Source organism: Canis lupus, chromosome 12, assembly GCF_011100685.1.
Source record: "Canis lupus familiaris isolate Mischka breed German Shepherd chromosome 12, alternate assembly UU_Cfam_GSD_1.0, whole genome shotgun sequence".
Taxonomy (NCBI): domain Eukaryota; kingdom Metazoa; phylum Chordata; class Mammalia; order Carnivora; family Canidae; genus Canis; species Canis lupus.
In genome coordinates this window covers 66,612,859-66,640,667 of record NC_049233.1, presented here as the reverse complement: position 1 = coordinate 66,640,667, position 27,809 = coordinate 66,612,859, and the positions used below count along the sequence as shown (strand labels likewise).

General features: G+C 43.4%; 1 protein-coding gene across 1 annotated transcript in view; it reads right to left on the bottom strand.

The window, feature by feature from the left end:
• Nucleotides 1-940: 940 nt before the first annotated feature.
• LOC612235 overlaps nt 941-27,809 on the bottom strand; it is a 136,373-nt gene continuing 109,504 nt past the window's right edge. Inside the window, exons 35-45 of the mRNA XM_038554893.1 lie at nt 24,218-24,327; nt 16,680-16,829; nt 15,719-15,772; nt 14,891-15,058; nt 12,662-12,814; nt 12,305-12,436; nt 11,563-11,715; nt 9,720-9,929; nt 6,235-6,355; nt 2,821-2,948; nt 941-1,132 (exon numbers count right to left, since the gene is read on the bottom strand). Coding sequence (XP_038410821.1) covers nt 1,007-1,132; nt 2,821-2,948; nt 6,235-6,355; nt 9,720-9,929; nt 11,563-11,715; nt 12,305-12,436; nt 12,662-12,814; nt 14,891-15,058; nt 15,719-15,772; nt 16,680-16,829; nt 24,218-24,327 — 1,505 coding nt within the window. The 3' untranslated portion in view covers nt 941-1,006. The remainder of the gene's footprint in view (nt 1,133-2,820; nt 2,949-6,234; nt 6,356-9,719; nt 9,930-11,562; nt 11,716-12,304; nt 12,437-12,661; nt 12,815-14,890; nt 15,059-15,718; nt 15,773-16,679; nt 16,830-24,217; nt 24,328-27,809) is intronic.

Below are 27,809 nucleotides of genomic sequence, written 5' to 3'. Positions count from 1 at the left end.
AGTTTAGAGCTGAGAGGCATAAATTAATAACGGGCACCATACCTTGTCAGGCTGAATTTTCAGCTTTGATATCAAAGTCATCAGTCTTATCTCGGCTTTTGTTTTTCATGTTCTATTTCAGAAATAAGTTTGTGTGTATGTCTACGTGCATGTGTATGTGCATATAGATCTTGAATCTGTTCGGAACTCATTGTGTATAGTGTAAGGTAATAATTTATTCTACTTCAAATAGACTCAACCTTATCCTTAATTTGAAAAGCTACATATATCGTATACAAATTTATGTATGAAAATGTTTCTCTGGTCTGTTCTGTTCCATTCATCTACCTATTTATTCCTTTACCCAGGATACCTTTTCTTGTCTGAACAAAAAAATTGGATTAGGACTTTATAAAAGTCAATATTTGTGGAAAGAATTTTAAAAAACTATTAGGAGAGGAAAATGTTCTTTCTCTTTTTAAGGTTTTATTTATTGATTAGACAGAGAGAGAGCACAAGCAGGGGGAGCAGAAGGGAGCCTGATGTGGTGCTCGATTCCCAGGACCCTGGGATCATGACTTGAGCCAAAGACAGACACATAAACCAACTGAACACCTAGGAGCCCCAAGAGAGGATGATGTTCTTAAGTGAAACAAATAGAAATAAGTGCTCTGAAGTTTACTTCGATTAATCTGTTCTGGTTTTTCACTTACTAATAAATACTGCTTAGCAGCAATGCCCTCTCTCCTGGCTTACACACCTCATCAGTAATTGAGAACCCATAATGAGAGGTTGTTGGTTGACCAAAGGCAAGGCTTAGGTTGTAGAAGTCCAAATCAACATTTAGGTCTTAAAACCTAGGGCCAAACCCTACTTCACTTGGGACATTCAAGGATATAATCATCTCAGTCCTTCCACACTATCTTCATAGTACTACTAATAAAAATTAGCTAAACTTTAATGGAGGTTAGAATCATTTTTATTCATTCAAATGCTCAAAGAAATAAAATGTGGAAAGGACATATGATTACCAGTCAGGTCCTTGTGGGATTATGGATGGAGCTGTGTGGACTTGAAAAGCTGAACGTTGAACATTTTCTGCTACATTAGGTAGAAAGATGCTGTCCGTCCTTTTTTGGTGCTTGATAGGTACCTGCAATATAAAAATTAAGTAGATATTGGAGATATCATTAAAAGTCACTGTTACTCATAAGACCAAGATCTTTGGCACAGTCTGGGTTAGGCCATTTATTGTGCCTTCTTGTATTTGCCACTTGTCATAAAGGGAACTGGTCACAAATTAAATCTTTCAACAGAAAGCCATTTTCATCTAAGGAAAAAAGATATCCCATATGTGGAGTAATCTAAAAATTCCTTAATATTTTATCATTTGTGTCAGTGCAGTGTTTTGTTTCTTTGGTGGTCTTACATTCCAGCCACGTATAAATTCCTCTTCAATCTGTATTTATCTGATTTGTCTTATAGGCCTTTCTTACGAAGTCAGAGCTTAGATAGATTTGAAGAGGCTCCAATTCTTTTGTGCCTTTCCTGGACCTTAGGCTTTTTGCTTGAGGTTTTTATACACAATCCAATGGTCCCACAAAATGTCCCCTTATTTATTAGAGTTTGTTTAGATTGTCACCCTTCTAAATCTTTCGAATACAGTGGAGCTCCTCAAATGCATTTAGCTACTTAGGCAGCCTTCTCAACCATGAGTTGTGATTACCAGCCAGCCCCACGAGAGCAACATTTGCTTTTGGGAGTAGAATGGGGATGGAGTGAATCTTAAAAGCCCTTGTGGTCCCATACACACCAACTGAATATTGCTTCCTTTTGGAAAAGGCTTTAGCAGAAACAAACAGACATGTACTAGAATTTCACCTTTTGGTGAAAGGTGACTGCACAGGGATTGGTGAGTCAAGCAAATGGCAGGTATTAATGTGGTCCTACTTGGTGAAGAACCTCAAATGGATGTTCCTGACCTGTTTCTTCCCTTTCTGTGTATGATTCCTTAACTGCATGTTCAGAAATACTGCGACATTTTTTTGGTCCAATAACTAGAATTACACCCTCAAAAGAGACCAAGAATTGGCATAGTTTCTCTGGCAATATGATTAAATATTTTCCTTTTAAGTTTTCTCAAAGCAAGAGGCAGGAATTCTTAAATGTGTTGACATGAACTTCTAGAGGAGATTCTGAAAAACAATGGGTAATACTTATCAAAGTAACACAGAGAAGGCAGTGGAAGAGCTTGTAAATGTTTTACCTAAACTAAAAGCTGAAATATTGGAAACAATTTTTTACATATGTGCTATACCTTGACCTAATCTGAGTTCCAAGAATTTCTTTGGTGGGTAGATTTCTTACATGTTTTTAAAAAGACTTCTGCAACTTCTGCTCTGCCAGGGAACTCAGATGAGAGATCTGGTGCTGTTAGTTAATTATTGTAGATGATGGGAGAAAAAGAAGAAATTCAGAGACAGAACACAGCAAGATGTGGATACTCACTTCCACATTCATTTATTTAATTGTAATTGAGTAAGTGCTTTTCTGCCGAATTGTTTCGACCTCAGAATTCTATTATTGAGGAGTAGCATCAGCAAGATGGCAGAGTGGGAAACCCCAGACCATCCTTCTTCCCACAAACACATTGGTTCAGCAATAATTCACGAACAAATTGCCTTTGTGACAAATCCAGAATTTTATTATCTAGACTCAAGTATCTAGATAAGAGCCTGATACATAATTTTTAATGTAATTTTGAAGTGAACCTAAAACCATAATTTCATATTTACATTTTTTCATTATTTCACATATATAATTAAATCTATCATTACTTACGGTGTCTGGCCTTTGAATCCTTCTTGGTATTTTACTGCTCATAAGATTAGTCTTTAAAAGGTGTTGCTGGGAGTATCTGGATGACGTGGGAGCAGAACGTAGGGAGTACTGAGCCCGAGGTGTAAGGCCTATAATGCCAAAAAATGTTAAATTATATCTCTGGTTGTAGTGTACGGTCTTAGATTTAATTCATAAAACTTTAGAGCTTAAAATGATCATCTTATCCAGCTTCATCAATTCTGAGTGAAGATGTCAAAACCTGGATGGAATCTTTAGCCTGAGGATCACATAACCAAGTGAAAGAGAAGGATATAATGGGTGACACGGACTATGGTGGGTAGGAGTGGACAGAGATATTCAAAGTAATCAGACTTGGTAATTAACTGGATTTGTAGGGTGACAAAGAATAGCTCCCAGATTGCTGGCTCAAGCAACTGGATAGATGTTAATCTTATTTTATGGTGGATTTTATGATCCTGGCACCTATATTCTCAATAAATAATGGTAACAAAATTAGAAGGGTAGATATAAGTGGGAAATAGAAGTATGTAAAGAGAAAACAGTTAAAGATTAGTTCAAGGACCCTGAAAAAGTAGGATCAAATGGGATCCCATGCATTGGGATTGGCCAGGAAAAAAAGGAGCTCCGTTTCCATCTTATCAGGAGGGACAGAGAAGCAGCTGAGTAGCTAATGCAGGTGGGCTGGGGTCAAAAAATAGAGCGGGGCGGGGGTGGGGGGGTCCGATTTGATGGCTTTTAACTGTTCTGTGAAACTGGAGGTAAAGTGTTGGCTGGGGAGGAGGACAGAATCCAAAGGTCTGAAGGGACCAGGAAGATTTTAAATAGTTACTGGGAAGAGGAGAGAGTGAGCTGACCCCATCCTCTGCTCAAGGGGAGGCACATGTGAGATGGTTCTAAGACCCCTGAGCATCATAGTCTCTGGCTTTTGTGATTTGTTCAAACTTGCCGAGTCTGAGGCTGATTCTTTTTAACTGCCCCATCCCCGCAATGACTCCCACCCAAGAGCTGGAACAGAGGGTAGCAGCCATAGCAGTGGCAATCATCTTGCTTCCCAAGGACCTCCACTTCCTCTCTGCTCCCGGCATTCTTAGAGCCCAGAGATGGAGAGAGAGGAGAGAGAGAGAGAGAGAGAGAGAGAGAGAGAATTAGTCCTGGTGATAAACATCAAACCCAGATCAAGCGAACTTAAGCCAGTCTACCCCTGAACATTTCACAGTTTTGTCAGCCAAGTGATTTCATTTTTTCCCCCTTAAGTATTTTAAGCATAACTGCACAAGAACATGTTCTAGTGTCTCAGGAGCTGCAAGATCCTAAGGGGAATCCATGCTAATGCCGAGTAAAGAGAGCTCGCCCCTTAACCCTGCCTTTGCCTTTGATGCTTCTGAGATGAGGAGAGGGGTGGCTGCTGCTTCCACTCCTACAGAAAGGAGAGACCTCGGGCACCTCATGCTTTCAGCTGGACAACAACTGAGAGGGGAGTATAATGGCTGACTTTGGCTTTTTCCAACTCTAGGGTGGTACCTGGCTATCTATCCCCTTGGAGGCTGGGTACTAATAGACAGGTGTGACCCAGTCCCTCCCCTCTAATGAATCCATGCATAGGGAGTCCTCCATCAATCTCATCTTGTCACCCAGAGGGAGATAGATGGGGGCTGGGCTTTAGGAAGAACTAGCTCTGCTTCCAGGGAAAGAGGCTTTTCCTCCACTCCTGCCACATCCCCAGTCCTGGGTATTAGGGTTCCACCCCGCTACCTATCTGGTGCCTCACTCTGCTTCTCCTTCCTAAAATGTGCAGTTGTTGGAGGACATGGATGGCAGTTTGAGAGGACACATTAACCCAGAAAGAGATTAAAAAGATGCTTGGCTGGCTCATTTGGTAGAGCATGTGACTCTTGATCTCAGGGTGGTGAGTTCGAGCCCCACCTTGGGTAGAACTTACTTATTTAAAAAGATGCTTGGCTGGACTGGAAGCAGAGGGAAGAGGGAGAGACAGAAAAATCCCAGGGAGTGTGGAAAGGAGAGTACAAGGTACAGAACTGCTCAGGGTCAGTGGCCAAAATAGGGCCCTTGGATATTTTTGATATTTTTTCTCTTTGGACAGGGCAGCTGAGGTGGGGAACCTCAACCCTGCTGTCAGGTCCCAGGAAGCAGGCCCAGAGTCAGGAAGAAGAGCCTGGGCTTTACAGTTGAGCCCAGCTCTGGTCTTTCTTTTTCTTTTTCTTTTTTTTCTTTTTTTAAAAGCTTTTATTTACTTACTTGAGAAAGAGAGAGAGAGAGAGAGAGAGAGAGAGAGAATATGGGTCGGGTGAGGAGCAGAGGGTGAGGGATAGAATCTCGAGCAGACTCCATGCTGAGGGTGGTGCCCGACATGGGGCTTGATCCCAGGACCCTGAGATCAGGACCTGAGCCGAGATCAAAAGTTGAACGTTAAGCTGACTGAGTCACCCAGGTGTCCCCCCAGGCCTGTTCTTAGTAAACCCAAAGTAATTCCAGCTTTGTCTGCTTGACCTTTGACACTGATCTTTCTGTTTCCAAGAGGCTGTGTTTTCTCGTATCTTCAACTGGCACAGAGCCAAAAGCAAACATAAAAGACACACATGCATGGAAGTGTAGTAACCAACATTTGCACAAATATTTGGTGTTTTTATACTATGTGGCAGATGTGCATCGTTTCATTTAATCCTCAGAATACCCTTTTGAGGTGGGTATTCCCATTTTACAGAAAGGCTAAATTAACCTGTCGAGGGTCACACAGCTTGCAGTGACAGAGCCAGGATTTGAACCGAAGCTCACACACTTACCCACCAGGCTTTACCAAAATAGGAAAGCAGAGGTTTGGCTGATTTTAACAATAAGTCAGTTGTGATTATTGATATTTGATGATATTTTTGATAGTCAGATCTAGAAGAGAACTTAGAATTTATTTCATCCTCAACTTATAGGGGAGGCAGCTAGTTTAGAGACATCCTGGGTTTGGCCTCTGCTCTGTGCTGCTTGCCCAGAGGCGTGTTTCGGTGCCATTCCCATAGGACGCCTCCCGCCCCCAGCACCCAAGCATCATAATATCCTTTCTAAATAACATCTGAGAAATGTGCTCATCTGAGGCATTAAGACAAAATATAGTGAATTGCCCAATGTTCTTTAAGTGGTGTATTACATACTTCTGAGACCAGTTTTTATGACCAAAACTTTTTAGTATAGGATGTCAGTACTCTGAGGTGAACTAGAGTAGAAGGTCGTGACTGCAAATCAGAATTAAGTGTGATTCATTCATGTATCATTCATTCACTCAACAGACGTCAGGGAGCTCAATAACCAATAACTCAATAGCCACGGGGTTGCTATGGCCAGTCCCCACGATCCTCCTCAATTCAGAGCAGGGGACCTGCTTACCGCCTGGTGAGCTCATCTGGACGGACCATCGCTCAGCGTCATTAAGCTGACTTTGGAGCTCTTCTAGGCGCTGGAAGGCATCCAGCTTCACACTGCGCTCCTGGGCCAGCCGGCTTCTCGTCTGAGGGGAAAAGTGCTTAGGAAGCAGAGATGCTTTTTGGTGCATACTTTAATTCCTGGGGTTTTTTGGAGAGTGTGGGTCCAGGCTGCTCCAGGAATACAAGTCCACATACAGTCCTGGTCAGGCTTCTAACGACAGCTCCAAGAAGGCCAGGAATGTACCCAAAGAGGAGCGGAGGCAGCCCTGGACTGGGAACCCCTTATTTGCCTTATTATAGCCAGGAGTTTACTCACAACATTTTTTTCTTTTATGTTTATTTCTCCCTCTCACCGGAAGGGGAGAGGAGGAAATGGAGAAGGGCCCAGTTCACAGAGGACCTTGTAGGTCAAAGCCACCAAACTACCACAGGGAAGGGGGAAGCCTCTGCACAATTTCACGCAGGGGGAAGACCTGATCTCTGTTTGTTCAGCTCATCATCTTCAAGGATGTCCTGAGCACCATTCCCCAGGTCTTAGAGGAGGCCCCTACCAAGAGGTGGTCTCTGTGTTTACTTGTGTGGCCCTCGGCTAGCACAGCTGGCCCCTAGGCCCCCAGCCAGGGAGTAGCTGGGTCCAAAGTACACCTCATCTGCATAACTCACAGATATTCTTTCTTTTGAAATTTATTTTTATGTATATAAGTGTAAGTATATATAGGTCATAGCAAGTAATTATAAAAATTACCTAAAAGTATAAAAGTAATGTAATTATAATTGTATTATAAAATTTTAAAGTATAAAAGAGCAATAATAGTATAGTGGATTGAATAATGTCCCCCCCCCAAAAAAAATATACTCATGTCCACCTAGAACCTCAAAATGTGATCTTACTTGGAAATGGTCTTTGCAGGTGTAATTAAGTTATGATGAAGTCATACTGGATTAAGGGCGGGCCTTACATACAGTGACTGAGGCCTTTATAAGAAGAGGAAAAGGCTCAGACACAGAGGGACACATGGGGAAAGGGCCATCAGATAAGGAAGGCAGAGGTTCGAGGACGTAGTTACAAGCCAAGGATTGTCAAGGCCTACAGGCAGCCACTGCGAGCTAGGAGAGAGGCACAGAACAGACTCTTCCTCAGAGCCCCCAGGAGGAGCCGACATCCTGATTTCAGGTTTCCGGCCTCCTGAACTGTGAGAGAATACATTTCTGTTGTGTTAAGCCATCCAGTTTGAGGTAATTTGTTACAGCAGCTCTAGCAAACTAATCCACATGCTAATCTCAAGAATTCACCCACATGTGTTTTAAATCCCACTCTTGTCCGCATAGACCCAACAAGAAGGCCTGTGAACCCTTGGAGGGGTAACCACAGGCTCGTCTTAACAAATGTTAAGGGGCAGTTTCTTGTGTGTGCAGATGCTATCAACTGTAGTTTAACTTTCAGTAGAAGATTAGAAAAACTTCCTAATACAAATTAGGCCCAAGGTCCCTGTTTGTACTACAGGGATTGGTGTAGGCCCTTCAACCCCTATGGGCAGGAACCAGGAAAAACATATCAAGATTCCCTGAGCCAGGCTGGGGCTAAACCAATTTGAAAAATAGTGGCAAAGGAAAGAAATGTGCTTAGTAAGGACCTTGTGTTGTGTTAGGGCTTAAAAACGACCCCACCCCCCTTCACAGAGGTAGGTGCAGTGATTTACCCAAGATCCTACAATCAGTTAGAGGCAGAGCCAGGATTTGAATCCAGGTCAATCTCTTTCCAAAATTATCCACCTTCATACTCTCAGCTAGAAGACATACAGCCAATATTTATGAAGAGCTGTATATCGGTTTTGGTTCTAAGTGCCTCATTTGAATTACCTGATTTCATCTTTCTAAAAAAATCCCGTGAAACGAGTATATTGTTCTCCATTGCACCAACCGGGAGACTGAAGACAGAGAGACCACATCTAGCCTAAAGGCATGCTGTAAAGGGCCCCACGGAGTGAATCAGAAAGCCTGACTCTAGGGCCTCTGCTCTAAATGGTCTCCCCAGGAGCAGGACATAAGCAAGGACAATTATGCTCTCTAAGGTCAGATGGTCAAAATCTTACCTTGGAATTGGAAGTTGGAGCTGGACTGAAGAAGTCACTGTGGGTAGTAGGGGCTCTTGGGGGCTGAGGGTAGATTGTTAGTTGGTGGGCAGTGGGCCAGTAAGCCCAGGGGCATTGGAGCTGCCAGCAGAGGTGGAGAGGTAGTGTAGAAACAGCCGATGATTGTTTTTACATACATATACTAAAAACATGTATTTGTTGAGAGAAGCCTCAAAATACTTGTTTTGTCTACTTTCAGAATCTCTACCATTAGACAAAAATGAGCTGTTAACTAGAGAGGACTTTGAGAAACTAACATCCTATTTATTTATTTAATAAATAATGCAGGGCTCAAACTCATGACCCTGAGATCAAGACCTGAGCTGAGATCCAGTTGGACGCTCAACCAATGGAGTCACCCAGGGGCCCCCAACACTTTATTTTTGTGCTGGTTTTTGGGAAAGCGTAATTTGAAAGATAAATATGCGACACTTAATTTTTCTTAAGGATCCATGTCACATTTTAGCTTAGTTTTCATAAAATGAATGTGAAATCCTAATTTTCTTTTATTCTAAAGCTATTGGTTTTTCCTCTCCATTTCTTCAAAAATACTTCCTCTAGCATTGCCTCAGTTTTTGTCCTTTTTTTATTTTTGCCATTTATTTTTGTAGATTTCTCCTAATTGATCTCCTCCTTGAGCACTCGAAACACTTGGCCAATAATTTAACTTCCCAACTTCTGTTTCCTAATATCTCTGATGAATTAATTGATTTATTCCTTCAGTGAATGCACGAGAGGTACCTGCTCTGAGATGCTACTTCTTTTGCCTTTTGTATTGGATTACATTCGATGGTCTCCTTTGTTGGAACTTGCATTAATCCACATCTACATCTATTATTTCTTGCCCTTTTTTTTCTTTTCTCTCTCTCTTTTTTTTTCTGTAGGGGTGTATTTAAAAAATGTATTGTGTCTGGAAATCACTTTTACCTTTCCTTTTTGTCTCTGAAGTTCCAGAAACACCTTGAATAAAATCCTCTTATAATAGCTTCCATGATACTTGCTGCTTTTCCAGATTACTGTTGGAATTTTCTAAAGGATCCCTGGTTCAAAAATTATGGCCAAGTGGAAACATGTTTTTCATGTGGGTTATAAAGGTGCCAAGATTCTGGGTCTTGAGGCAGCGAAGCCATCCATCCTCTCTTACTATAAGCAGCCCGAGCATCACCCAGCATGGGCAGTATTTCCATTATCCTGGTGGGCCCAGAAATGACAAAGGTGGAGGACACCAGAGGCATGGAGAATTCCAGAAGGCCCCAGCTCTGGATGCTGCACCCCGATTGGCTTTTGAATGGCTACCACCTGCCTCTGGAGTTACCTGTCGGAGTTCTCTCTGAATTCTCTTCTGCTGAAGCTGGCCCAGTTTGGAAGCCCTCTCAGCTGCTTCAGTAAGGAGCTGCAGGTGCTGTTTCTTTTGCTCCACATCTTCCAAGAGCTTCTCCATGCTGGAGGTTTTCATTAGATCCATCTGTTGCCGGTGGTGAGCTTCCTGGGCCACTCTGTGTTGCAGCTCTCTCAGCAGTTGTGCCTGTGGGGAAAAGGCCAAAGGAAACAGAGAAGGCACACAGTCTTTGCTCTGAGCAAGGGAAGGAGAAGTTGCCCGACGTAATAACCTCCATAGGGCCCAGGGGCACAACTCTGTAGAGTATTCCTGGGCTCAGGGTCCTGGAGCCCAGCAGTTCTGTCCTGGGCTGGCAGGCAGCAGGACTACCAGGATTTAGGCCAGCTTGGCATTTACTGTAAGCCCGGAGGCAATAGTCAGTGGGAGAACAACTGAAACAAATAACAAAAGCCAGGCAAGTGGTAATGCTACTGCCCAGCAATACCGGGTCGAACAATCTGGCCTTTCAATGCCCAAAAGGTGATGATAATATGTATGTTATGTCGCTTATTGACCACATGGTTATACCTACCACAGACTACATTTGCAGTGTCACTGAGCATTTATCATGAGCTAGCAGGGAAGGGTTAGTCTGGGGAGGAGGGGTGACATAATGCACGCAAGGAGTAGAGAAGGGAGGTTCTAATCTTGCCTCTGTTTTAACTTCCAAAATAGCTTTGGGGAAGCCAGGTTCTAGATGGTTAAAGATGGAAAAGGGTAGTAATAATCTGGTTCCGTTCTGAAACTTTTCCAATCAGTAGCACCGTAAGTATCAGAGGGTCCATCCTCAATTATGATACTAATACTAATGATATTTGCATGGCGATGTTACAGTTTGCATAATTACAATGCCATCATTCACTTGGTGCACAGTCATGGAGGATGTAGGGTCTAAAAGGAACAAATTATATGTTATGTTTTAAATATGCCCAGCTTTTCTGGGCTCTTATTTATTTTATTTTTTAAGATTTTTTTTTATTTATTCATGAGAGGCATGCAGAGAGAAGCAGAGACACAGGCAGAGGGAGAAACAGGTTTCCTGTGGGGAGCCTGGTGCAGGACTCGATCCCAGGACCCCTGGATCAAGCCCTGAGCCGAAGGCAGAGGCTCAACCACTGAACCCACCCAGGCGTTCCCTCTCAGGCTTTTATTTAAACTTGGCTCTTCTCTCTCTCTCTCGACCTAGGGTCTTTCTGCTTCATTCATGCTCAGGGAGTTGGCACAGTTACTAAGAGCTTAGACTTGGAAACACCTTTGTTTTGGTGCCAGCCCCTACTGAGCAGCAGTAACTTCTGAAATTAAGGCTTAGTTTGGGTCATCAGGAAAGGACCCAAGATCCTGTTTGGGGAAAAAGGTTGATTGATGGCTGGGCCACACTCCACGTGCACATGGTTGCTGTTGATGGAAAGTATGCTTGGAGATGGAGAGACTATGTTAAGGGCAGAGACCTACACCCCAAGATGACCTCTGGGTAATAAGATTCTCAGAGAAACACACACACATACACACTACACACCAAAGAATGATCTTTTGTATGGGTAGTGCTTCCTTGCCTTAGCCAAATGCAAATAAAAACAAAAGCCTCTTGGCCTCTTTCCTTGGTTTCTGGGCCAGAAAGGAGGAAGTGGGCCATGGTTGTCTGACTGTGCCATGTGCTCAGCCTCACGCTGTGGAGCCCTGGTGACTGGTCCCAGGCAGCCTGGTGCTGCTTCCAGTGCCACATTCAGCTTTGCAGAGCGAGTTCGGAGAGCGGGAGGAAGAGGGGTTCTAGGACTCATACCTGGTTATCCTGCTGCTTGCGCATCCTCACGTTGTCGGCCTGAGCCCTGGCCAAGGCCTGCCTCAGAGCCAGTAACTGTTGACGAAATAAAACCGCTTCTTGTTCTGCCATTAGCTTGATGCTCAAACACTCTTTCTTCCTTTGCATCGCTTCCTGTGAACATCCCAAACACAGTAAGATAGGAAATAAGTTTCCCTTCCATAGTTTTAGTCTCTTCAGAGTCTCTAAACCACTTCATTATCCATCATCTTTAAAACTTCCGGTAGAAAGGAGCTCCCCTGGTCACTTCCTCTGTGTCTTCGTGTGACAGGTCAGAGTAAATAAAGACTTTCAGAAACACAAGTGAAAGTGCCCAAACCACTAGTATTATGTGCTTTGGTTTCAATTTGCCTTGAAGTAGGTTTTTGATTTGTTTTCCCATTTTCGTCAGATAATGTTTGAAACTCAAAGATTTGCAGTGTATTTTTATGAAGCTGCCTCAGCTTTTGGTAAAGTCTCCCCCTCCATCTTTCCCCTGCTCTGGAGCTAAATTCTCTGATCTGTTCTCCCATTTGCTTCTTTGCCATTTGCTTCTGGCTCTTTCCTACTTCTCTGGAGGCTCTGACACAGCCACTTCCCATGAAGACTCCCCGACTGCAGATGCTTTCAGTTGGTTGGCTTTGCCCCCACTGCCAGGACACCAGTTCAGCAGCTGCAGCCAAGGAAGCCAGCCTGCCACCCACCTCGCCGGGCGGGGCCTCACCTTCTCTGCCCTGCTCAGCTGGCCCTGGAAGCGAGCCTGCTGCGCCGCCAGCCTCCAGCGGCCCAGGCTCCTCGCTTTGCACGCCAGCACAGCCAGGCTGCTGTTGTCCTGCTCCAAGGCCTGCAGCTGCTCCTGCTGAGAGAGGCTTCCTTTCAGAAAAGGCTGCCCCCAACGCTCTTCTCAGGAGGAAAGGGCACAAATCCTAACCTCAGAACCGAGGACGACATAGTTGTGCCCTTTTTAAATGCCTGGTGCAATGCTTTCTTGGGGAAGCCAGACTGGAATGCATACAGAGTGAGCTGGGGTCAGATGCTGGGATGAAATGCTGGTTTCCCATTGCTAAATGAAATCACGTACTTTGGCTGGGTTTTCTTTTGTTCCTTCATCAGGTCGAGCAGAGCCCCATTTTTTCTTGAGGCTCCTCAGATTGTCAATCCCTTCTGTTCTTACTTCGCCGATGAGCTCATATACTTTCTGGATTAAATTAATCTGATTCTCATCCAACTTTTCCTGCAAATTGCAGACTCAAGTTTAGGAAGGGCAGTGGAAGAAGAGTCATTTTGCCTTCTAAAACCCAACTTTCAGAAATGATTTCACGTGAAAAAATCACCCACCCAATTATTCCATCAGTTATTATCTGGAAGTCTCAGTAGCAGCCCCTTTAGCATTGCCTTAAATCCGCAGGGCCTCATCACGTGGACCCTACACATCTTAGAGCCCCAGTTGTCAGATGCCGGGGTAAGTTGAGTGGATAGAAAAGTGGAAGGTGGGCAGCCCCGGTGGCGCTGCGGTTTAGCGCCGCCTTCAGCCCAGGGCCTGATCCTGGAGACCTGGGATCGAGTCCCACGTCAGGTTCCCTGCATGGAGCCTGCTTCTCCCTCTGCCTGTGTCTCTGCCTCTCTCTCTGTATTCTCATGAATAAATAAATAAAATCTCTAAAAAAAAAATATATATATATATATAAAATAAACCTTAAAAAAAGAAAAGTGGAAGGTCACAGGTGGAAAACTGAATCAGCCCTCCTCTGATAAAAGGTTGCTCGAGAATTCGAACCTAAGGATTTTTGCTATCAGGTTGACTCAGCGGAATCTGACCAGATAAAACACTATAGATGAGCCACTAATGAGGAACTACATTAAAAATAGATAAAGTAGAGGAAGGAATCAGGCTGGCTACCTTCCCATTGAGGTTCCAGCAGAAATCTCATTATGAAACAGCCTGTTCTGAATGGCTTGTGGATAATGGCTTGTGGTAAAAGGGCTTGATCGTTGCTAAGTACAACCACAGACCCTGCCTCCTCGGCTGAGGGGTGAGAGTTGGGTGTCCTCTCATCTCTGGACCACTTCCCTGGAGAGGAAAGCAGGAGCATGCTGCCCAGCTGGGCAGCCAGCAAAAGCTTCACCACCTATTTGGGATCCTAGAGTAGAACATGGATTCTCAGCTTTGGGGGGCCTGTGGAACTAGTTTAGCCTGAGAGAAGCAGAGAATCTATTTTCTGTCTAGGAATTCTGGTATAAGTAAAAAAAAAAAAACAAAAAAAACTTAAGAAAATGTTTAATAATTTCATACCCAAAAGATGACTTAGCAAATTCCAGACTTCACTGTCTATTCAACCTTTTCCTGTAGTATCAGGCCCAACGCATTTTGGTTTTGATTCTTTAATATTTGTAAACACTTGCATTTTTGAGGCCTCCTCATAAGTAAGAAGGAACCTCTAATCCTCTCTGAAATGACCAGGCCAAGGCAGAGCACTGGTGAAAGCTCCTCATGTAACAACTTCAGGGACCACCTGGAATGTCCCAGGAGAGACCATGAAGTAAGGACTCATTTGGGGCTGGCTCTGGGTAACACCCAATAGCAGGAGAGGGAGCAGGTTTGTACTGGAATTCACATTTGTGGGGCAGCTGGACCAGGCTCTGTGATGGCCCATTTTAGGCATGGGGCCTCCATCTTACAGCTGCTCAGATACCATAAGAAAGTGGCAGGCTTCCACAGTGCTGTGGACACATGGGCACCCCGCCACTCCTCTTCTGGATGGACCTTCACCAACAGGTCAGCAGCTCCCTGACGCTCGATGTGAGAGAGTGGCTGGCAGGCATTTGGCAGGTTGAAAAAAAAAATCTCTGAAAGCTAATTCAAATTCTCAATCTTCCTAGTGAGCTTTCGGGACGTGCTATTGCTACCGACCCTGGGGTCTGGCCTGGCTTAGGGCACTGCGCTCTCCCGTTCAGATGGTTGTACTCAGTAGGCAAAACAGTGACATCAATCGTTGGGGTTTCGGAGGAGACACCCCCCACCTTCCCTTTCACAGCAATCAGATGGCAACAATGGCAACCGGCAGCAGAGTGAGGAAAACAGCAAATACCTAATTGTCTAAAATTCAGTGTCTATCATGGCAAAATCATGACCACCCATTGCTGCCCCTCTCTGCAGTGAACGCTTAGAGCCAGAGAGCTCTGGGGCTGCACAGGCTCTTGTTACCACACAGCCCATTCTGTCATCGATCGCTCTGTGCGCAGCGTCTGTGGAGGTCACCCACACTTGGCTCCCACAGGACTGCCCAGACGTCCAACACGGCTCACTTACTTTTATGTGTAGACATGTCACAAACAAAGCTTGGACTAATGCTTCATATTCTTCCTGGACTTCTTTTCTAATCTGATGTTTGAGATTCAGATTCTCCTCTTCCAAATCTGTGAGTCGAGCTCTCAGAGCCGTGATTTCCATGATCATATTATGACTGAGCTCTGCAACCTAACAGCAGAAATATTGTTTTAATGGAAAATAACTCAAGAAATCCAAACTGCCACTACAGAACAGTTCCTTGTATATCAGTGTCAAGTTTGCTCTTCTACCTTGAATCTAATGAAAGAGGTAAACATCCTGTTGTACAAATATGAGCGGAAGAATCCAAGGTTGGTTTAAGGTCTCAGAACAGTGCCAGACACGTGGTAGGTGGCCAATGAATAGTTGCTGAATGAATGACCCCAGAAGAGACCCCGAAGCACTTTTTAATTGGATAAAACGCTTCAGCTGTCTTCGCCTCCATTTCCAAACTGGCCTTCTTTGACACCTCAGCCTAAATACTTTTTCTTTGGAATTCACTTAAACTGGCCTCAAAAGAAAAACAAAGCCTCCAACCCCAACCTAAAAGTAGCAACAAAAAGAAAAATCAAATCAATAAAAAATAAAACCACCAAAAAACTAAGAAAAAGAAAGCCCTTATCGCTTAAAAAGTGAAAATACACACTACGTGTTTCTGCAGTGGATCTTCATTGACGAGACCTCTGCGGGTCACTCTTGATGAGGGCACACACACACAAAAACCCACTAGGAAGTCCCCTGGCTGGCCACTGCTGAGATTGTGGATTTGTGAGATGGAAAAGGGAAACTTTTTGGTAAGAACTGACCTACCTGACCAGCACCGTCTTCAGGTGGATCTGAACCTCTTCGTATGATATCTAATTCCTGAAGAGGAGAAAGCAGGGCACAACCAAACTCAAACATTTATTCTTCCAACCATGGCTCAGTTCAGTACAACATGCTCCACACATCTCCTATCTGTGTTAATGGAGCTTCGTTTTTAGATTGTTGGGCTCCATGTGGAGCCTGACCGCGCTTATCGACCCACTGGACTGTAGGACGCCTAATGTGAGATCAGAAGACAACAATGACTTCCAGATATCCACACTGTGCCAGAGACTTGGCTACAGGGAGAAGCCAAACTGGGGGTGAAGCCAAGACTCATTTGATATTTGAATGCTTCATTTGATTTTTTTTTTCAGACTTTTGCACTTTTCTTAGGTAAAAAGTAATATTACACTGAACCTCTGATGCAATCCATTTTAAAAGTATGCAGTCTAGAACAGGAGAAGTGACTCCTGGATCCCACCAGTGGGATTCATTTTAAGGAAATCTCAGTGAGACTCATGATGTGCATCTTGAAGATAGAATTTACTCAAGGATCCTGGCTTCTCTGCTAGACCAGGAAGTGTGTGAAGTGCTTTATGTTCGCTGAGGTTAGAAGATCAGCTATGCATCTTCCCTGGCCGAGGGGGTGGGGGGGGGGGGGGTGGGGGGGGGGAGGGGGGGAGGGCACATGACACAGCCCCTTTGTTACTAACTTTATATTTCCCACTAGATACCTTCAAAGCACACAACCCAGTGTTGCTGGGCCATCATCCCTGCAACTGAGGCTACCAGAGCCCCCCAAAAAATGAACCAATGAGAAGAGACATTTAGGGAGTTCCATTTACCCTCCAATCTTTCACAAAACACCTCCCCCACCCTCTGTTCTAGTCTCTCTTTGGAGTGACTCCTGGGCCTCCCTACTCACACCTCTCCCATCACACTTCTTGTCTCCCTGGGGACATACTTGCTCTTTCTGGCAGAGCTTCTGCCTAGCATGCTCCAACACATGCTCATAACACATGGAATAGCTCTCGAAGTTGCTGCGTTCTCTTGCCATCACATCACAACCCAAGGAGAGGAGGCAGGCCTCAAGGTGATCTTTCCTGAAAGTGATCTGAAAAGGAAGGGGCATTATTCACAGCAGCTCTAGCAGGATAGCCTCACCACGCCAGGGCACCTGTTGCCTGGGCTCACAGACCCACGTCCATGTCTCCTCCACAGAAAAACACGGGCTCTCGCCTTGCAGGTCTCTTTCGGGTCTGCTCTTAGTATTTGCAGGTAGGGACAAGAGTACAAGGGGAAGCCTATATGTCACATATCTAAGTATTCTGGATACTTAGTGGTTATAAATCAAACTAATAAGCTACTAATTCTCCTACTTTGAAAAATAGATCTTCAAAACAACTTGGAAGGCCAGGCTTGAATTTCTCATTCTTGGGCTGCTCTGAGTTCTTTGCTGAAATGTGGTGACTTGGAGAGAGCTGGTCACCGACCTCTAGGTTACGGTATGATCCCCTTGTCTTCCCACCTCTGGCCTCACATCACACCATGGAGGGCCCTCACATGTATGTAAACAGACACTCCGGCTATCTACAGCCCTACACAGCTGCCCTTGACCACTCCTGAGGCCAGGGTATGCACACTGGCAGTAAGGTCCACTCTCCCCGTGGGGAGCAGGATCTGGGGAATTTTCAGGGAGGAATCCCAGGAATTCCTAAAGCGTGGTCTAGAAAGAAGGCCAGAGATCTGAGTGGGCATGTCGCCTTGGCTGTGGGTATTTCTCACCCTTTGAGGAAGAGTAGGGCTAGAGAAAAGCCAGAGAAGGCCTCTGAAGAATGAGCATCTTGCGGGGACCCCTCTTGCTCTGGTTGAAGGGCCTTACTGCTACTCTCTTGATAGTCCCATTCCTTCCCTTTCTCTAAGAGATTGGGCATTCTTTTGAAGAGGTAGCCATTATGGAAGAGGGGAAAAAGTTCACCCCTCCAAGCCTCTCAAGAGAAATGGGAGCCCATATGTTGGAGATAGGACAGATGCATGTCCTAATGCTCGTGTGTGTGCGTCTATGTGTCCACATCAGTGAGCACATCTCTGTGCATCTGTGGATATGTTTGTGTGTCTGTGTCTGTATCCATTATGTGTATGTATATGTGTATTATGGCTCTCTGGGTGTGTCTCTATCTGTGACCATCTGTACATATCTCTGTGTCTATGTGTGTTCCTTTGTGTGTATCAGTGAGTTTGTCAGTGTGTGTATCTGGATGTCTTATGGGGCCCAGACCCAGCCTGCATGCTTACATGAGCTTCCTCTGTGACACTTCCAGGGTCAGGAGGGCTCCAGGCTCCCTGGCAGGGTGCAACAGAAGCTTTTGGCCTGGGGTGGGTCCTGTGTCTCTGACTTGATTGTCCCAGTGAGGCCCAGTACACTGTGCTCTTGGTACAACCTCAGCGCCCCTACTGACTTCCAGAGGAAGCCCAGTCAGGCTTTGCCAAGGCGAGTTATTGAGGCAAACTAGCAGAGATGGCCAAAAGTGATAAAACTCAGTACTGATGGAGTGAGGAAAGTGGCTCGCTCAACGCTGCCGACGGCAGGGGAAAATAGTGTGGCATTTTGGGGGGCAGACTAGCTGTTTCTATGAAAAGATTTTAAAATGTTCATGCCCTCTGGCCCAGGAATTCCTCTTCTAGAACTTTATCTTTAGGGATAAAGTGACACACAAAAAACATATGTGAGCAGATGTTCTTTACAGTAGCCTTCCCAAGAAAAAGAGCAATGGAAAAGATCAAAAGTGCCTCATAAAGGGAAACAGGTTGAATCTTTCTCACTTGTCTGCACAATGGGATACTAGGGAGCCACCAAAAATTATGCTGTGGACGTATGTTCATTGACAAGGAAACATGTTGGTAACATGTACTCGAGTGAAAACAAGTACACTATAATGGAATAATTTAATTTGGTTTTTGAAAGTTAATGAACAAAGAAAATTATGAAGTTTGGAAGGAAATATGCCAAAATAATAATAGGCGTTATCAATGAGGGTAAGCTAATGAGTATGTTTTCTAATACATCATATTTCTATTTTCTAATATAATCAGAACATGTATACATGATTAAGATAATTTTATATAAGAATGGACATATAAATAAAATGTATATCCTGATGAAAAGATAAGAAAGCTTTTGTAGAGATCATCACCCACAGCAGCTTGGCAGGGGGCATTGAAGAGATACAGATTGGAAACCATAGATGAACACGTCTGCTCATGGGGAATTTAGTGAACAGGAGCCAGGCAGTCAGGGGAGGGCACTCGGCATCCTTCTCTCATTCTCTGGGGCTTCCTCTAGGGGTCCCATAAGGGGCGTGGGAGTAAGGGCAAGCCACCCTGCTCTAGAAAGGGAGCAGGAGGACAGCCAGATTTAGCTTCTGACATCAAGGCAAGGGGAACCCAGATTCCATCCCTTGGTTCTTGACTTCTTTATGGTGACAGGGTCGAGGCGATGCAAATTTAGGACAAAGGAAACACTTCCCAGACTGAATATGATGAAAGCCTGAAACATTGAGAAGTCATGAGACCACATCCAAGGCCATCAAAATGTGGCTAGTGACCCCTTCCAGGGGGGCTGGGTTCAGTGCCTGAAATCAGCCACAGGGACTCACTCTTCACTGTCCTGGACAGCAGTCTCTCTCTCTCTCTCTCTCTCTCTCTTTAAAGATCTTATTTATTTATTTATTATTTATTTATTTATTTATTTAAGAGAGAGAGAGAGAGAGAAAGAGAGAGAGAGCACAAGTGGGGAAGAGGATCAGAGGAGAGGGAGCTCAATGCAGGGTTCGATCCCAGGACTCTGAGCTCAGGACCTGAGCCCAAGCAGATGCTTAACCTGCTGAGCTACCCAGATGCCCCTGGACAGCAGTCTCTGGATCTAAGCATTCCATTAAGGCCTCCAATGGCTTTTTAGCAAGGCAAACGCTTCTCAAACTAATGTCACCACAGTCACCATGGTAGATATAAGATCCCCCCAACAAACAGAAATGCAGACTTGGACATCAATGGCCTTCTGCCATCCCTTCTTAGCCAGCGTGATACTTTACCCAGTAAGGGTGAGGCACCTCTGGGTGAGTCTGTATTATACCAGAGTGTAGGAATGGCCAGGACTCCCCTTGAGCATCTCTAGAGGCCAGAGAAATTGTCTTTTGTTACTGTGTTTCTTAAAAGCTGTTCTGCAACCTACCCTTGCCTTCCTAGGTCACTAAATGTCAACTCTGTGTCAAAATGCAGCATGGAGTGGGTTCATCTGTCAGCTTCCCCCTCAAGGCAGGCCCCTGGGTTCATAAAAACCACAGAGCAGCTGTGAATAAATGGTCATAAAAACCATGACCTCCAGTGGGCTGATTCCTTCATCAACAGTTAAGCCTGAACTGGGATGAATGGCACTGGCTGGAAAATCACCAGAATATTCTGGAGAGCCAGCCTAGGGTGAAGCATGGAAGGTGCTAGGCCTTGTTATGGCAAAATCTGGCTCTGCTGGGAGCAAATTGCACCTCCTTGGTGTGTTTCATCTTGGAGCCCCTCATAATTGGCCTAATATCAGGCACACATAAGGGGTTTTGATGATGTTTCTAAAAAACCCACCTCTGCTGACAAAATGCTTCGGTGACATCCCACTGACTCTGGGATGAAATCAGACTTCTTAGGGATTGCCTTCAGGCCATTCGGTTACTGGCCCTGTCTATCTTTTCAATGTCCTCCTCTGAACTCTGCTATATTTCCTTCTTAGATTTCTCTGCCTTTCTTCCCCAGCCCTTCTTCATCTGGCTAACTCCTATTTGCTTTAAGACTTGGCCCAAACAACACTTCCTCCAAGAAGTCTTCCCTGACTATTTCTTCCCTACGCCCTAGGTGGTTGTATCTCCTGTGTATGCCTCTTTCAAAGCATGTAACGTGAAGTGCCTTTTCCTGACACTTCTGGGTCATCTGATTTCATAAGCTCTTTGAGGGCAAGAACTGTGCCTTTTGCCTTTAATCTAATAAAGTGCCTAGAAAAAAAAAAATAGGAATCTACAAACACTTGCTCAATGAGTACATGACTGTTGGCATATGAATGGAAATGGTTCTGGAATCCACACAATAGATTATAGTTCTGATTTGCAATAAAAGTCAGTTTCTAAGTTTAGGTCAGTGTGTTTGGTATAAAATTTGGGCAAGATGGTAGAGCTTATTGCAAAGATTGGTTTTCTAGAATTTGGAGAAGGAAGCAAAGATCAGTAGAGGCCAATATGGATTCCAGAAAACTCAGGTTAGATGAGCCTTTTCCTCAGGAAATGCAGCACAGTGTACCTGGATTTCAGCAGGATATCTGGACAGGTTTCTCCTGATGTCCTTGTGGAACAATGGAGAACATAGGCTGGGTGACGGTACAACTGGATGGGCTGCTGGCCACTGACAGCCTGTGCCCAGAGAGTGTGGTCAGCCTGAAGGGGACCCACAGTGGGGAGCACAGGGTTGGGGCCTGTCATGGCATACACTGTTAGTAATGATTTGAATGAGGATACCAAGGACAGGCTGACGAACTCATGAACTTGGGAGGGAGAGAGAGCGTGCTGGATGTAAAATATCCAGATTTTTAAGGATTTCAAGGAGTTTAGAATGGGTCAAATTGAATAAGAACAAGGCTACTAATATGGCAGCAGCAGGATGCCTGAAGGCAATGTGTGGGCTTCAGGTGACTGTTAGCCTAACGAGTCATCAGTGTAGTGGCTGCCAGTACCCAGCATACTCATGGGCATTCATCAAAGCACAGCACACAGGACACATAGGCTTTCTGCTCGTCAGACAATCTTGAGTTTAGAGGGGACTGAGCAGAATGGTAGGGCTGCTCATATAAAGTGATTGAAGGAAATGAAGGTAACTTAGTCTAAAGAAGAGAAGGCTGGGCTCAGGTCCTGGATGTTTGCTTGTGCAAGCTGTGCTCCGCACAGAGGCACCCAGGTAAGGGAGGAGCACAGTGCCTGCTCCCTCTCCCAGTTCACGGCCTGGGCTGGGGCTACACCCATCTGGAGGAAGGAGTAACGATTTGTAGCCCACCACCCAGGGGAGCGCCCTTTTGGGTTTGTGCTACTAGGGCAGGCCCTTCAGTGTAGTTTTACCAAGGCCTCACACATGCTAGCAATGGTGCTAATTGAGCTCCTCTGATTGACCTGCCTTTAGATACCTAAAGACTTGTGAGGGGTCACAATCATGATCTGTGGCGTCCCAGGGACAGAACTAGGATCCATGATGGAGCTGGTGGGGGGGCCAAATCCAATTCAGGAAGATCTCCTTGAAACAAGAGCTGCCAGGAATGGCTGGGGAAGGGGGTGGGTCTGGAAGAGAGTGAGTTCCCTGTCATTGCAGATGATCCAGAAGAGGCTAGAAGTCCAGGCATAGAGTTTGGAGGGATCTAACATCCTGGAGTCCTCTCATTCCAAGACACAAGCAGGCAGATACCAACCTCTTCAGTGCACCTTGGGTTTCAGTTATACCCAATACGGGTTTGCCCTGATATCCACATTTCTTTCCTAGACAATCCCATCTTCAACATTGGAGTAAAGTTATATACATATGGGTTGAGCAGATCTTGAGCCACAAACTCAAGATCTCAAACTCAAAAAAACTTTTTTTGTTTGTTTTGTGGTAAAATATACATACCATAACATTTGCCATTTAAACTGATTTTTTTAAAGTAACCTCAACACTCAAGGTGGAGCTCGAACTCTTGACCCCAAGATCAAGAGTCAGCTCTTGATCTACTAACAGAGTCAGCCAGGTGCCACAGTTTAAACATCTTTAAGTGTAAAGTTTAGTAGCATTAAGTACATTCACGCTGTTGTACAATCCCTAGAATCCTTTTCATCTTGCAATACTGAAACTCTTATTCCTACTAAACACCAACTCTCGTTCCTCTTCCCCCAGCTTCTAATAACCACCGTTCTACTTTCTGTGTCTATGAATTTGACTATAGTAGGTACTTCATAGAAGTGGAATCATGCAGCATTTATGCTTTTGTGACTGGCTTTTTTCACAGCGAAGAAGGTCTTCAAGGTTCATCCATGATGAAGCACAGGTCAGAATATCCTTCCTTCTTTAAGGACAGCCACAAATTTTCTTGCTTCAAACCTGTTTCTAAGCATGTCCCACCTTAATCACCTCTGTACCTCTGGTTGAGAACCTCTGAGCTACAGGGACCACAAGGAACCACTTCATCCCCTCATCAGAATACACAAGGACCATATTTGAGTATAATTGAAAACTTAAATGAAAGATATGTAAATAATCAAGCTCCGAGAAAAAAAATGTGTCCCCAACCAAGCTAGAGAATTCTCTATCTTGTAATTAAAAACTGAAGTGTTTATTATGAAATTATGGGGAATATTTGAAGAGCTTAGAAAAATATAACTTTGAGGGAAATAATTGTTTTTAAAAATTAAGCATGTTTTGCTAAATCAGGTTTTAAAAAAATGATTGAATTTCAAAGGCAACTGGATTCATAGCTACTTACTGTACTTATGCTTCATTTGTTAATGATCCTAAAGCTCTGCTATGGCCAAATAGCACATATACTCTCTTATTTTGCCTTTTCAGCACTGTTTAGAAATAATCAACAGTTGAAAATTCTAAGAACTGTGTGTATGAGTATTGTATGTATTAAATACATATTATTGTTATATGTAGAGCATATTATGTAGAGCTGTTATGGATTTAAATATATATACACACAAAAAAATTGTTGATACTGGCTTCCTTTGTGGAGGAATAGCTGGGTATGGTAGAGTGAAGGAGTAGAAATGTTACCTTTCTGATAGTTTTTTTTTGTTTTTGTTTTTGTTTTTGTATTGTACATTAAAAACAATGTTTCCTAGGTAGTGGAATTATAGGCTATTAGAGTTTCTCTCTTCCAAATTTTCTATATTAAAAAAATCAACACAGGGAGTGCCTGGGAGGCATAGTCAGTTAAGCGTCTCACTCTTGATTCCCGCTCAGGTCATGATCTCGGGGTTGTGAGATAGAGCCCTGCATGGGGGGCTCTGCACTGGGCAAGGAGTCTGCTTGAGATTCTCTCCCTCTCCCTCTGCCCCTCCCCCCCTCACTCTACACATGTGCACGCACTCTCCTTCTCTCTCAATAATAAAATAATAAAATAAAATAATCAACACAGGAAATGTTGCTAAAAAAAACTTGTTCATCAACAAACTCCAAGGTTACTTTAAAAAATTGGCCAAATCTGATATTAACCACCAGATATTAATTAATCTGATATTAATTTCTCTCCCATACTTTATTAGAAATCAATCTTTTTCCAAAATTAAAATGATAGCAAGTGATTACTACTTTGAGTTAAGCCTCAGAATTTGTATCTTTATTCTAAGGGAGTAAAGGAAGCATTGGGAAATGTCTTCCTTGTTTGAGTTTCTGTTACAAAAAAAAAAAAAAACACTCTAAAATGACTTGACTTTCAATACATACCTCTAGTCCACCATCCTGGTAGTTTTCCATTAATCTCTGTATAAATTTCTCAACTATTTGTGGTCTGCTAACTGAAAAGTCTTCTTTCATGACATGGTGCTTCCAAAGGTCTAGGAGGAGAAACACACCAATGCAAATATCATGAAACATTGAACAATAATTAATGGCTACTGTCTGAGATGTATCACTGGACGCAAAAAACTGTTATTTCCAAATACACAAAAACTAATGGGTGAGTCAGGGGGAGGAGGGGAAGGTGGTTGAGGACACAGAATCCTCCAGAACATAGGAATAAGGAAGATCTCTAACAAGATTCCTGACGAAAAGATTTGGAAAAGAACCTCTGAAGCCCAGTGAACAATATTTGTTAAGTCCTGAATCAAATGTTATTGTTGGTCCAACATGACATCCCTTTTCATTAAGTTCCTACATATATCTGAACAATTATCTTGGTCTAATACAACTAAATAAATGGAGAGCTATTATATTTACCGTCACAGACTAGGAATGTTGAGAGCTGACAGATTATGGATTGAAGGGCAACAGGTTGACACATGAGATGAAGCATATACATAATTATTCAAAGTAGTATTGCTTAGGACAGCAGTAGCTTGGAAGCAACACAGGAACTATGGTATATCCTTTTTTCTTTTACTTTTTAGATCAAATCATTTATTTTTTGTGTTACAAAAACAAAAATAAATCCAAGCAGGTAAAGAAATAACCATATTGTTTTAAGTGTCTCAATCTGGATTCTGTGGTATATCCTTTCAGTGGAATAGCATGCAGCTATAAAAAAGAGAGAAACTTCTCCACACGATATGAAAATAACTGTAGATTGTTACGTGAAAAATGCAAGGTGAAGAACGATGAATATGAAATGTTATCTTTTATAAGAAAGATGTGATAAATATAATAAAAGAGGGGATTTCAAGCTTATTCAAGATTATTGCTCCAGAAATTCAGCATTTTCCAGTATCACTTCTCCCCTCTTTCCTGGGTCATTCACAATAGCACACATTATTTCTTCCACCTCATAAAAATTCTTCTCTTGACTCCATGTCCCCTGTCAGCTATTGCTTCATTTCTTTGCTCCTTTTTTTTTTTTTTTTTTTTTGGCAAAACTCACAGAAAGAAAGGCCTGTCTTTACTGTTGGTGACTTTTCTCAAAATCTTTCTTAAGCCTACTCCTCTAGCTTTTACCCCCCACTGCTTCTCTGAAACTGATTTGTCATAAATATCAATGACCTCAACATGACTCAAAATATTCATTTTACTCAACTACCAGAAGCATGTCACATAATTTGTCACATTCCTCCTGCTTGAGAAAATTTCGTCACTAGACAGTGGGATACCACTCTGTCCTAGTTTTCTCCTAACTCACTGTTTGTTCCTATTAGGTCCCTTTTGCTGGTTTTCCTTTCCCCTCCCTACCTGCAGCTCTTAACATTAGAGTGTCCTAGGACTCAGCCCTGGGTTTGCTTCCCTTTTTCCTATCTACATTCACTCCCTTGGCCATTTCATCTAGCCTCATGACTAAATATCATCCATATGCTGACAACTTTCACATTTAGATCCAATACTCACTTGGCATCTCTTCCTGGATGTCTAAAAGGCATTTCAAAGGCCATTTGGGTATAAATAAATTCTTGATCTTCCCTCCATAACTTGCTATCTCAGTTGATGGCAATTCTACTTTCCTAGTTTCTCAGGTCAAAAGTCTTGGGAGTTATCATGGACTCTTCTCTTTCTCCCACACTTGATACACAATCCATTACTGGTTACTTCGATAATATGCCCTGAATCTGACCACTTGGTATTTCTACTGCTCCCAAACTTGTTTGAGCCACCATCTCCTCTTGCTTGGATTATTACAAGAGGCTTCAAAGCAGCCTCTCCTTTCTCCTACCTTTTTTCCTTTATAATCCATCGTCAACACAGCAGCCAGAGAAATTCTATTAAGATATATCAGGTCAGGGGCACCTGGGTGGTTCAATCGGTTAAGTGTCCGACTCCTTGATTTTGGCTCAGGTCATGATCTTGGGGTCGTGAGATTAAGTCCCATGTTGGGCTCCATGCTTAGCAGGTCTGCTTGAAATTCTCTCTCTCTTTCTCCCCTCCCCCTCTCCCCTCTCAAATGAATAAATTAATCTTTAAAAAATGAAATGAAATAAAATTAAAATAAAATAAAATAAAATAAAATAAAAAAATAAATAAAATAAAATACGTCAGATCATGTCACTCAAAATCTGGCACAGCCTCCCCATTACATTCAGAGTAAACACTAAGAGTAGGCTCTGCATGATCCGTCATCTTTTCATTCTTCTTCTCTGTAGGTTTCATTTCCTATTGCTTTCCCTCACTCTCTCCACTCCCACCACACTTGAGTCTTTCTGTTCCATAAAATGGTAGGCACCCTCTGTATGGGCTGTTCTTCTGTATAGGCTGTTCTTTTGTCTGTTTGTCTGCCCAGATACCCACATAGCTAACTCCCTCATGGCCTTCAAGCCTTGCTCAATGTATCACTTTCTCTGTGGAGTCCATCCTGATTACCCTATTTAAAATTGCAAGTTGGACCCTTCAAACTCCACCACCACCATCCTCCTTATTTTCTCCATTATTTTATTTCTTGTGTTTATTGCTTATTATCTGTCTATCCCCTTCTAGATGATAAACTCCACAAGAGTAAGGAGTTTTGCTCCATGAAAGTAAGGATGTTTCTCCCAAACAGTGCCTAAAATATAGTAGTCTAGCACATACGAGGTGCTCAGTAAATAGATACTGAATGAGAGAATGATTTAGTGTATGCATTAAGAAGCACTGACAGTATATATTAAAACTAATAAAAATGGTTACATGGGTGGCAAAAGGAGGTCAGTGGCAGTAACTAGATCTCTAAATACATACATTTTTTGTATTGTTTTGATTTTTGAACCAGGTGAATGTATTCACTGTTAAGAAAATCAAACTTAAAAATATTATGACAGTGCTCGAGCTGTGGAAATGTCAACACTCCTTAACTTCCATATGGAAGAGCAAAAGCACGCGTGTATGTTTACTTATGTTGGGTAGGGCCTACTTTCTTGTGCACGGCCCCAGGAGAGTCTTGGAACAAAGAGAAACCTATGGACTCAGAGGTAGAAGCCAAGCCCCGCCCCACTCCCTTTTCTGTCCTGGGGTTGCTGGCCATCAGCAAGAGTACACACAGGGCCACTCCCTGTCCCCAGCTGTTTCTCATTTCAGATGTGATTTCCTATTCGTACTTTCATTTTTCTGACAGGAAACTTGGTGGATGCTAGAGGAAGCATCCGGCACAATCCTCTCAGAAATGTGGATACAACAGAGCAGGAGCCCCTGGTATTTATGTTATTTATGTTATAAATTATGTTATTTATTGGGTGGTCCTGATTTTGAAAATGGGGTTCCAGAATTCTTCTATTGAAGAATTCAATTCCAGTTGGCTATTTTCCATCATAAACATATACATCTGCCTTTGTTTTTCCTTTGGGATAATAAAGGTGAGTAGACCCAACACCATTGTCTTGGTATAGTTGGAGTGGAAAATGCAGAAGAGTTAATGTGCCTAGAAGTT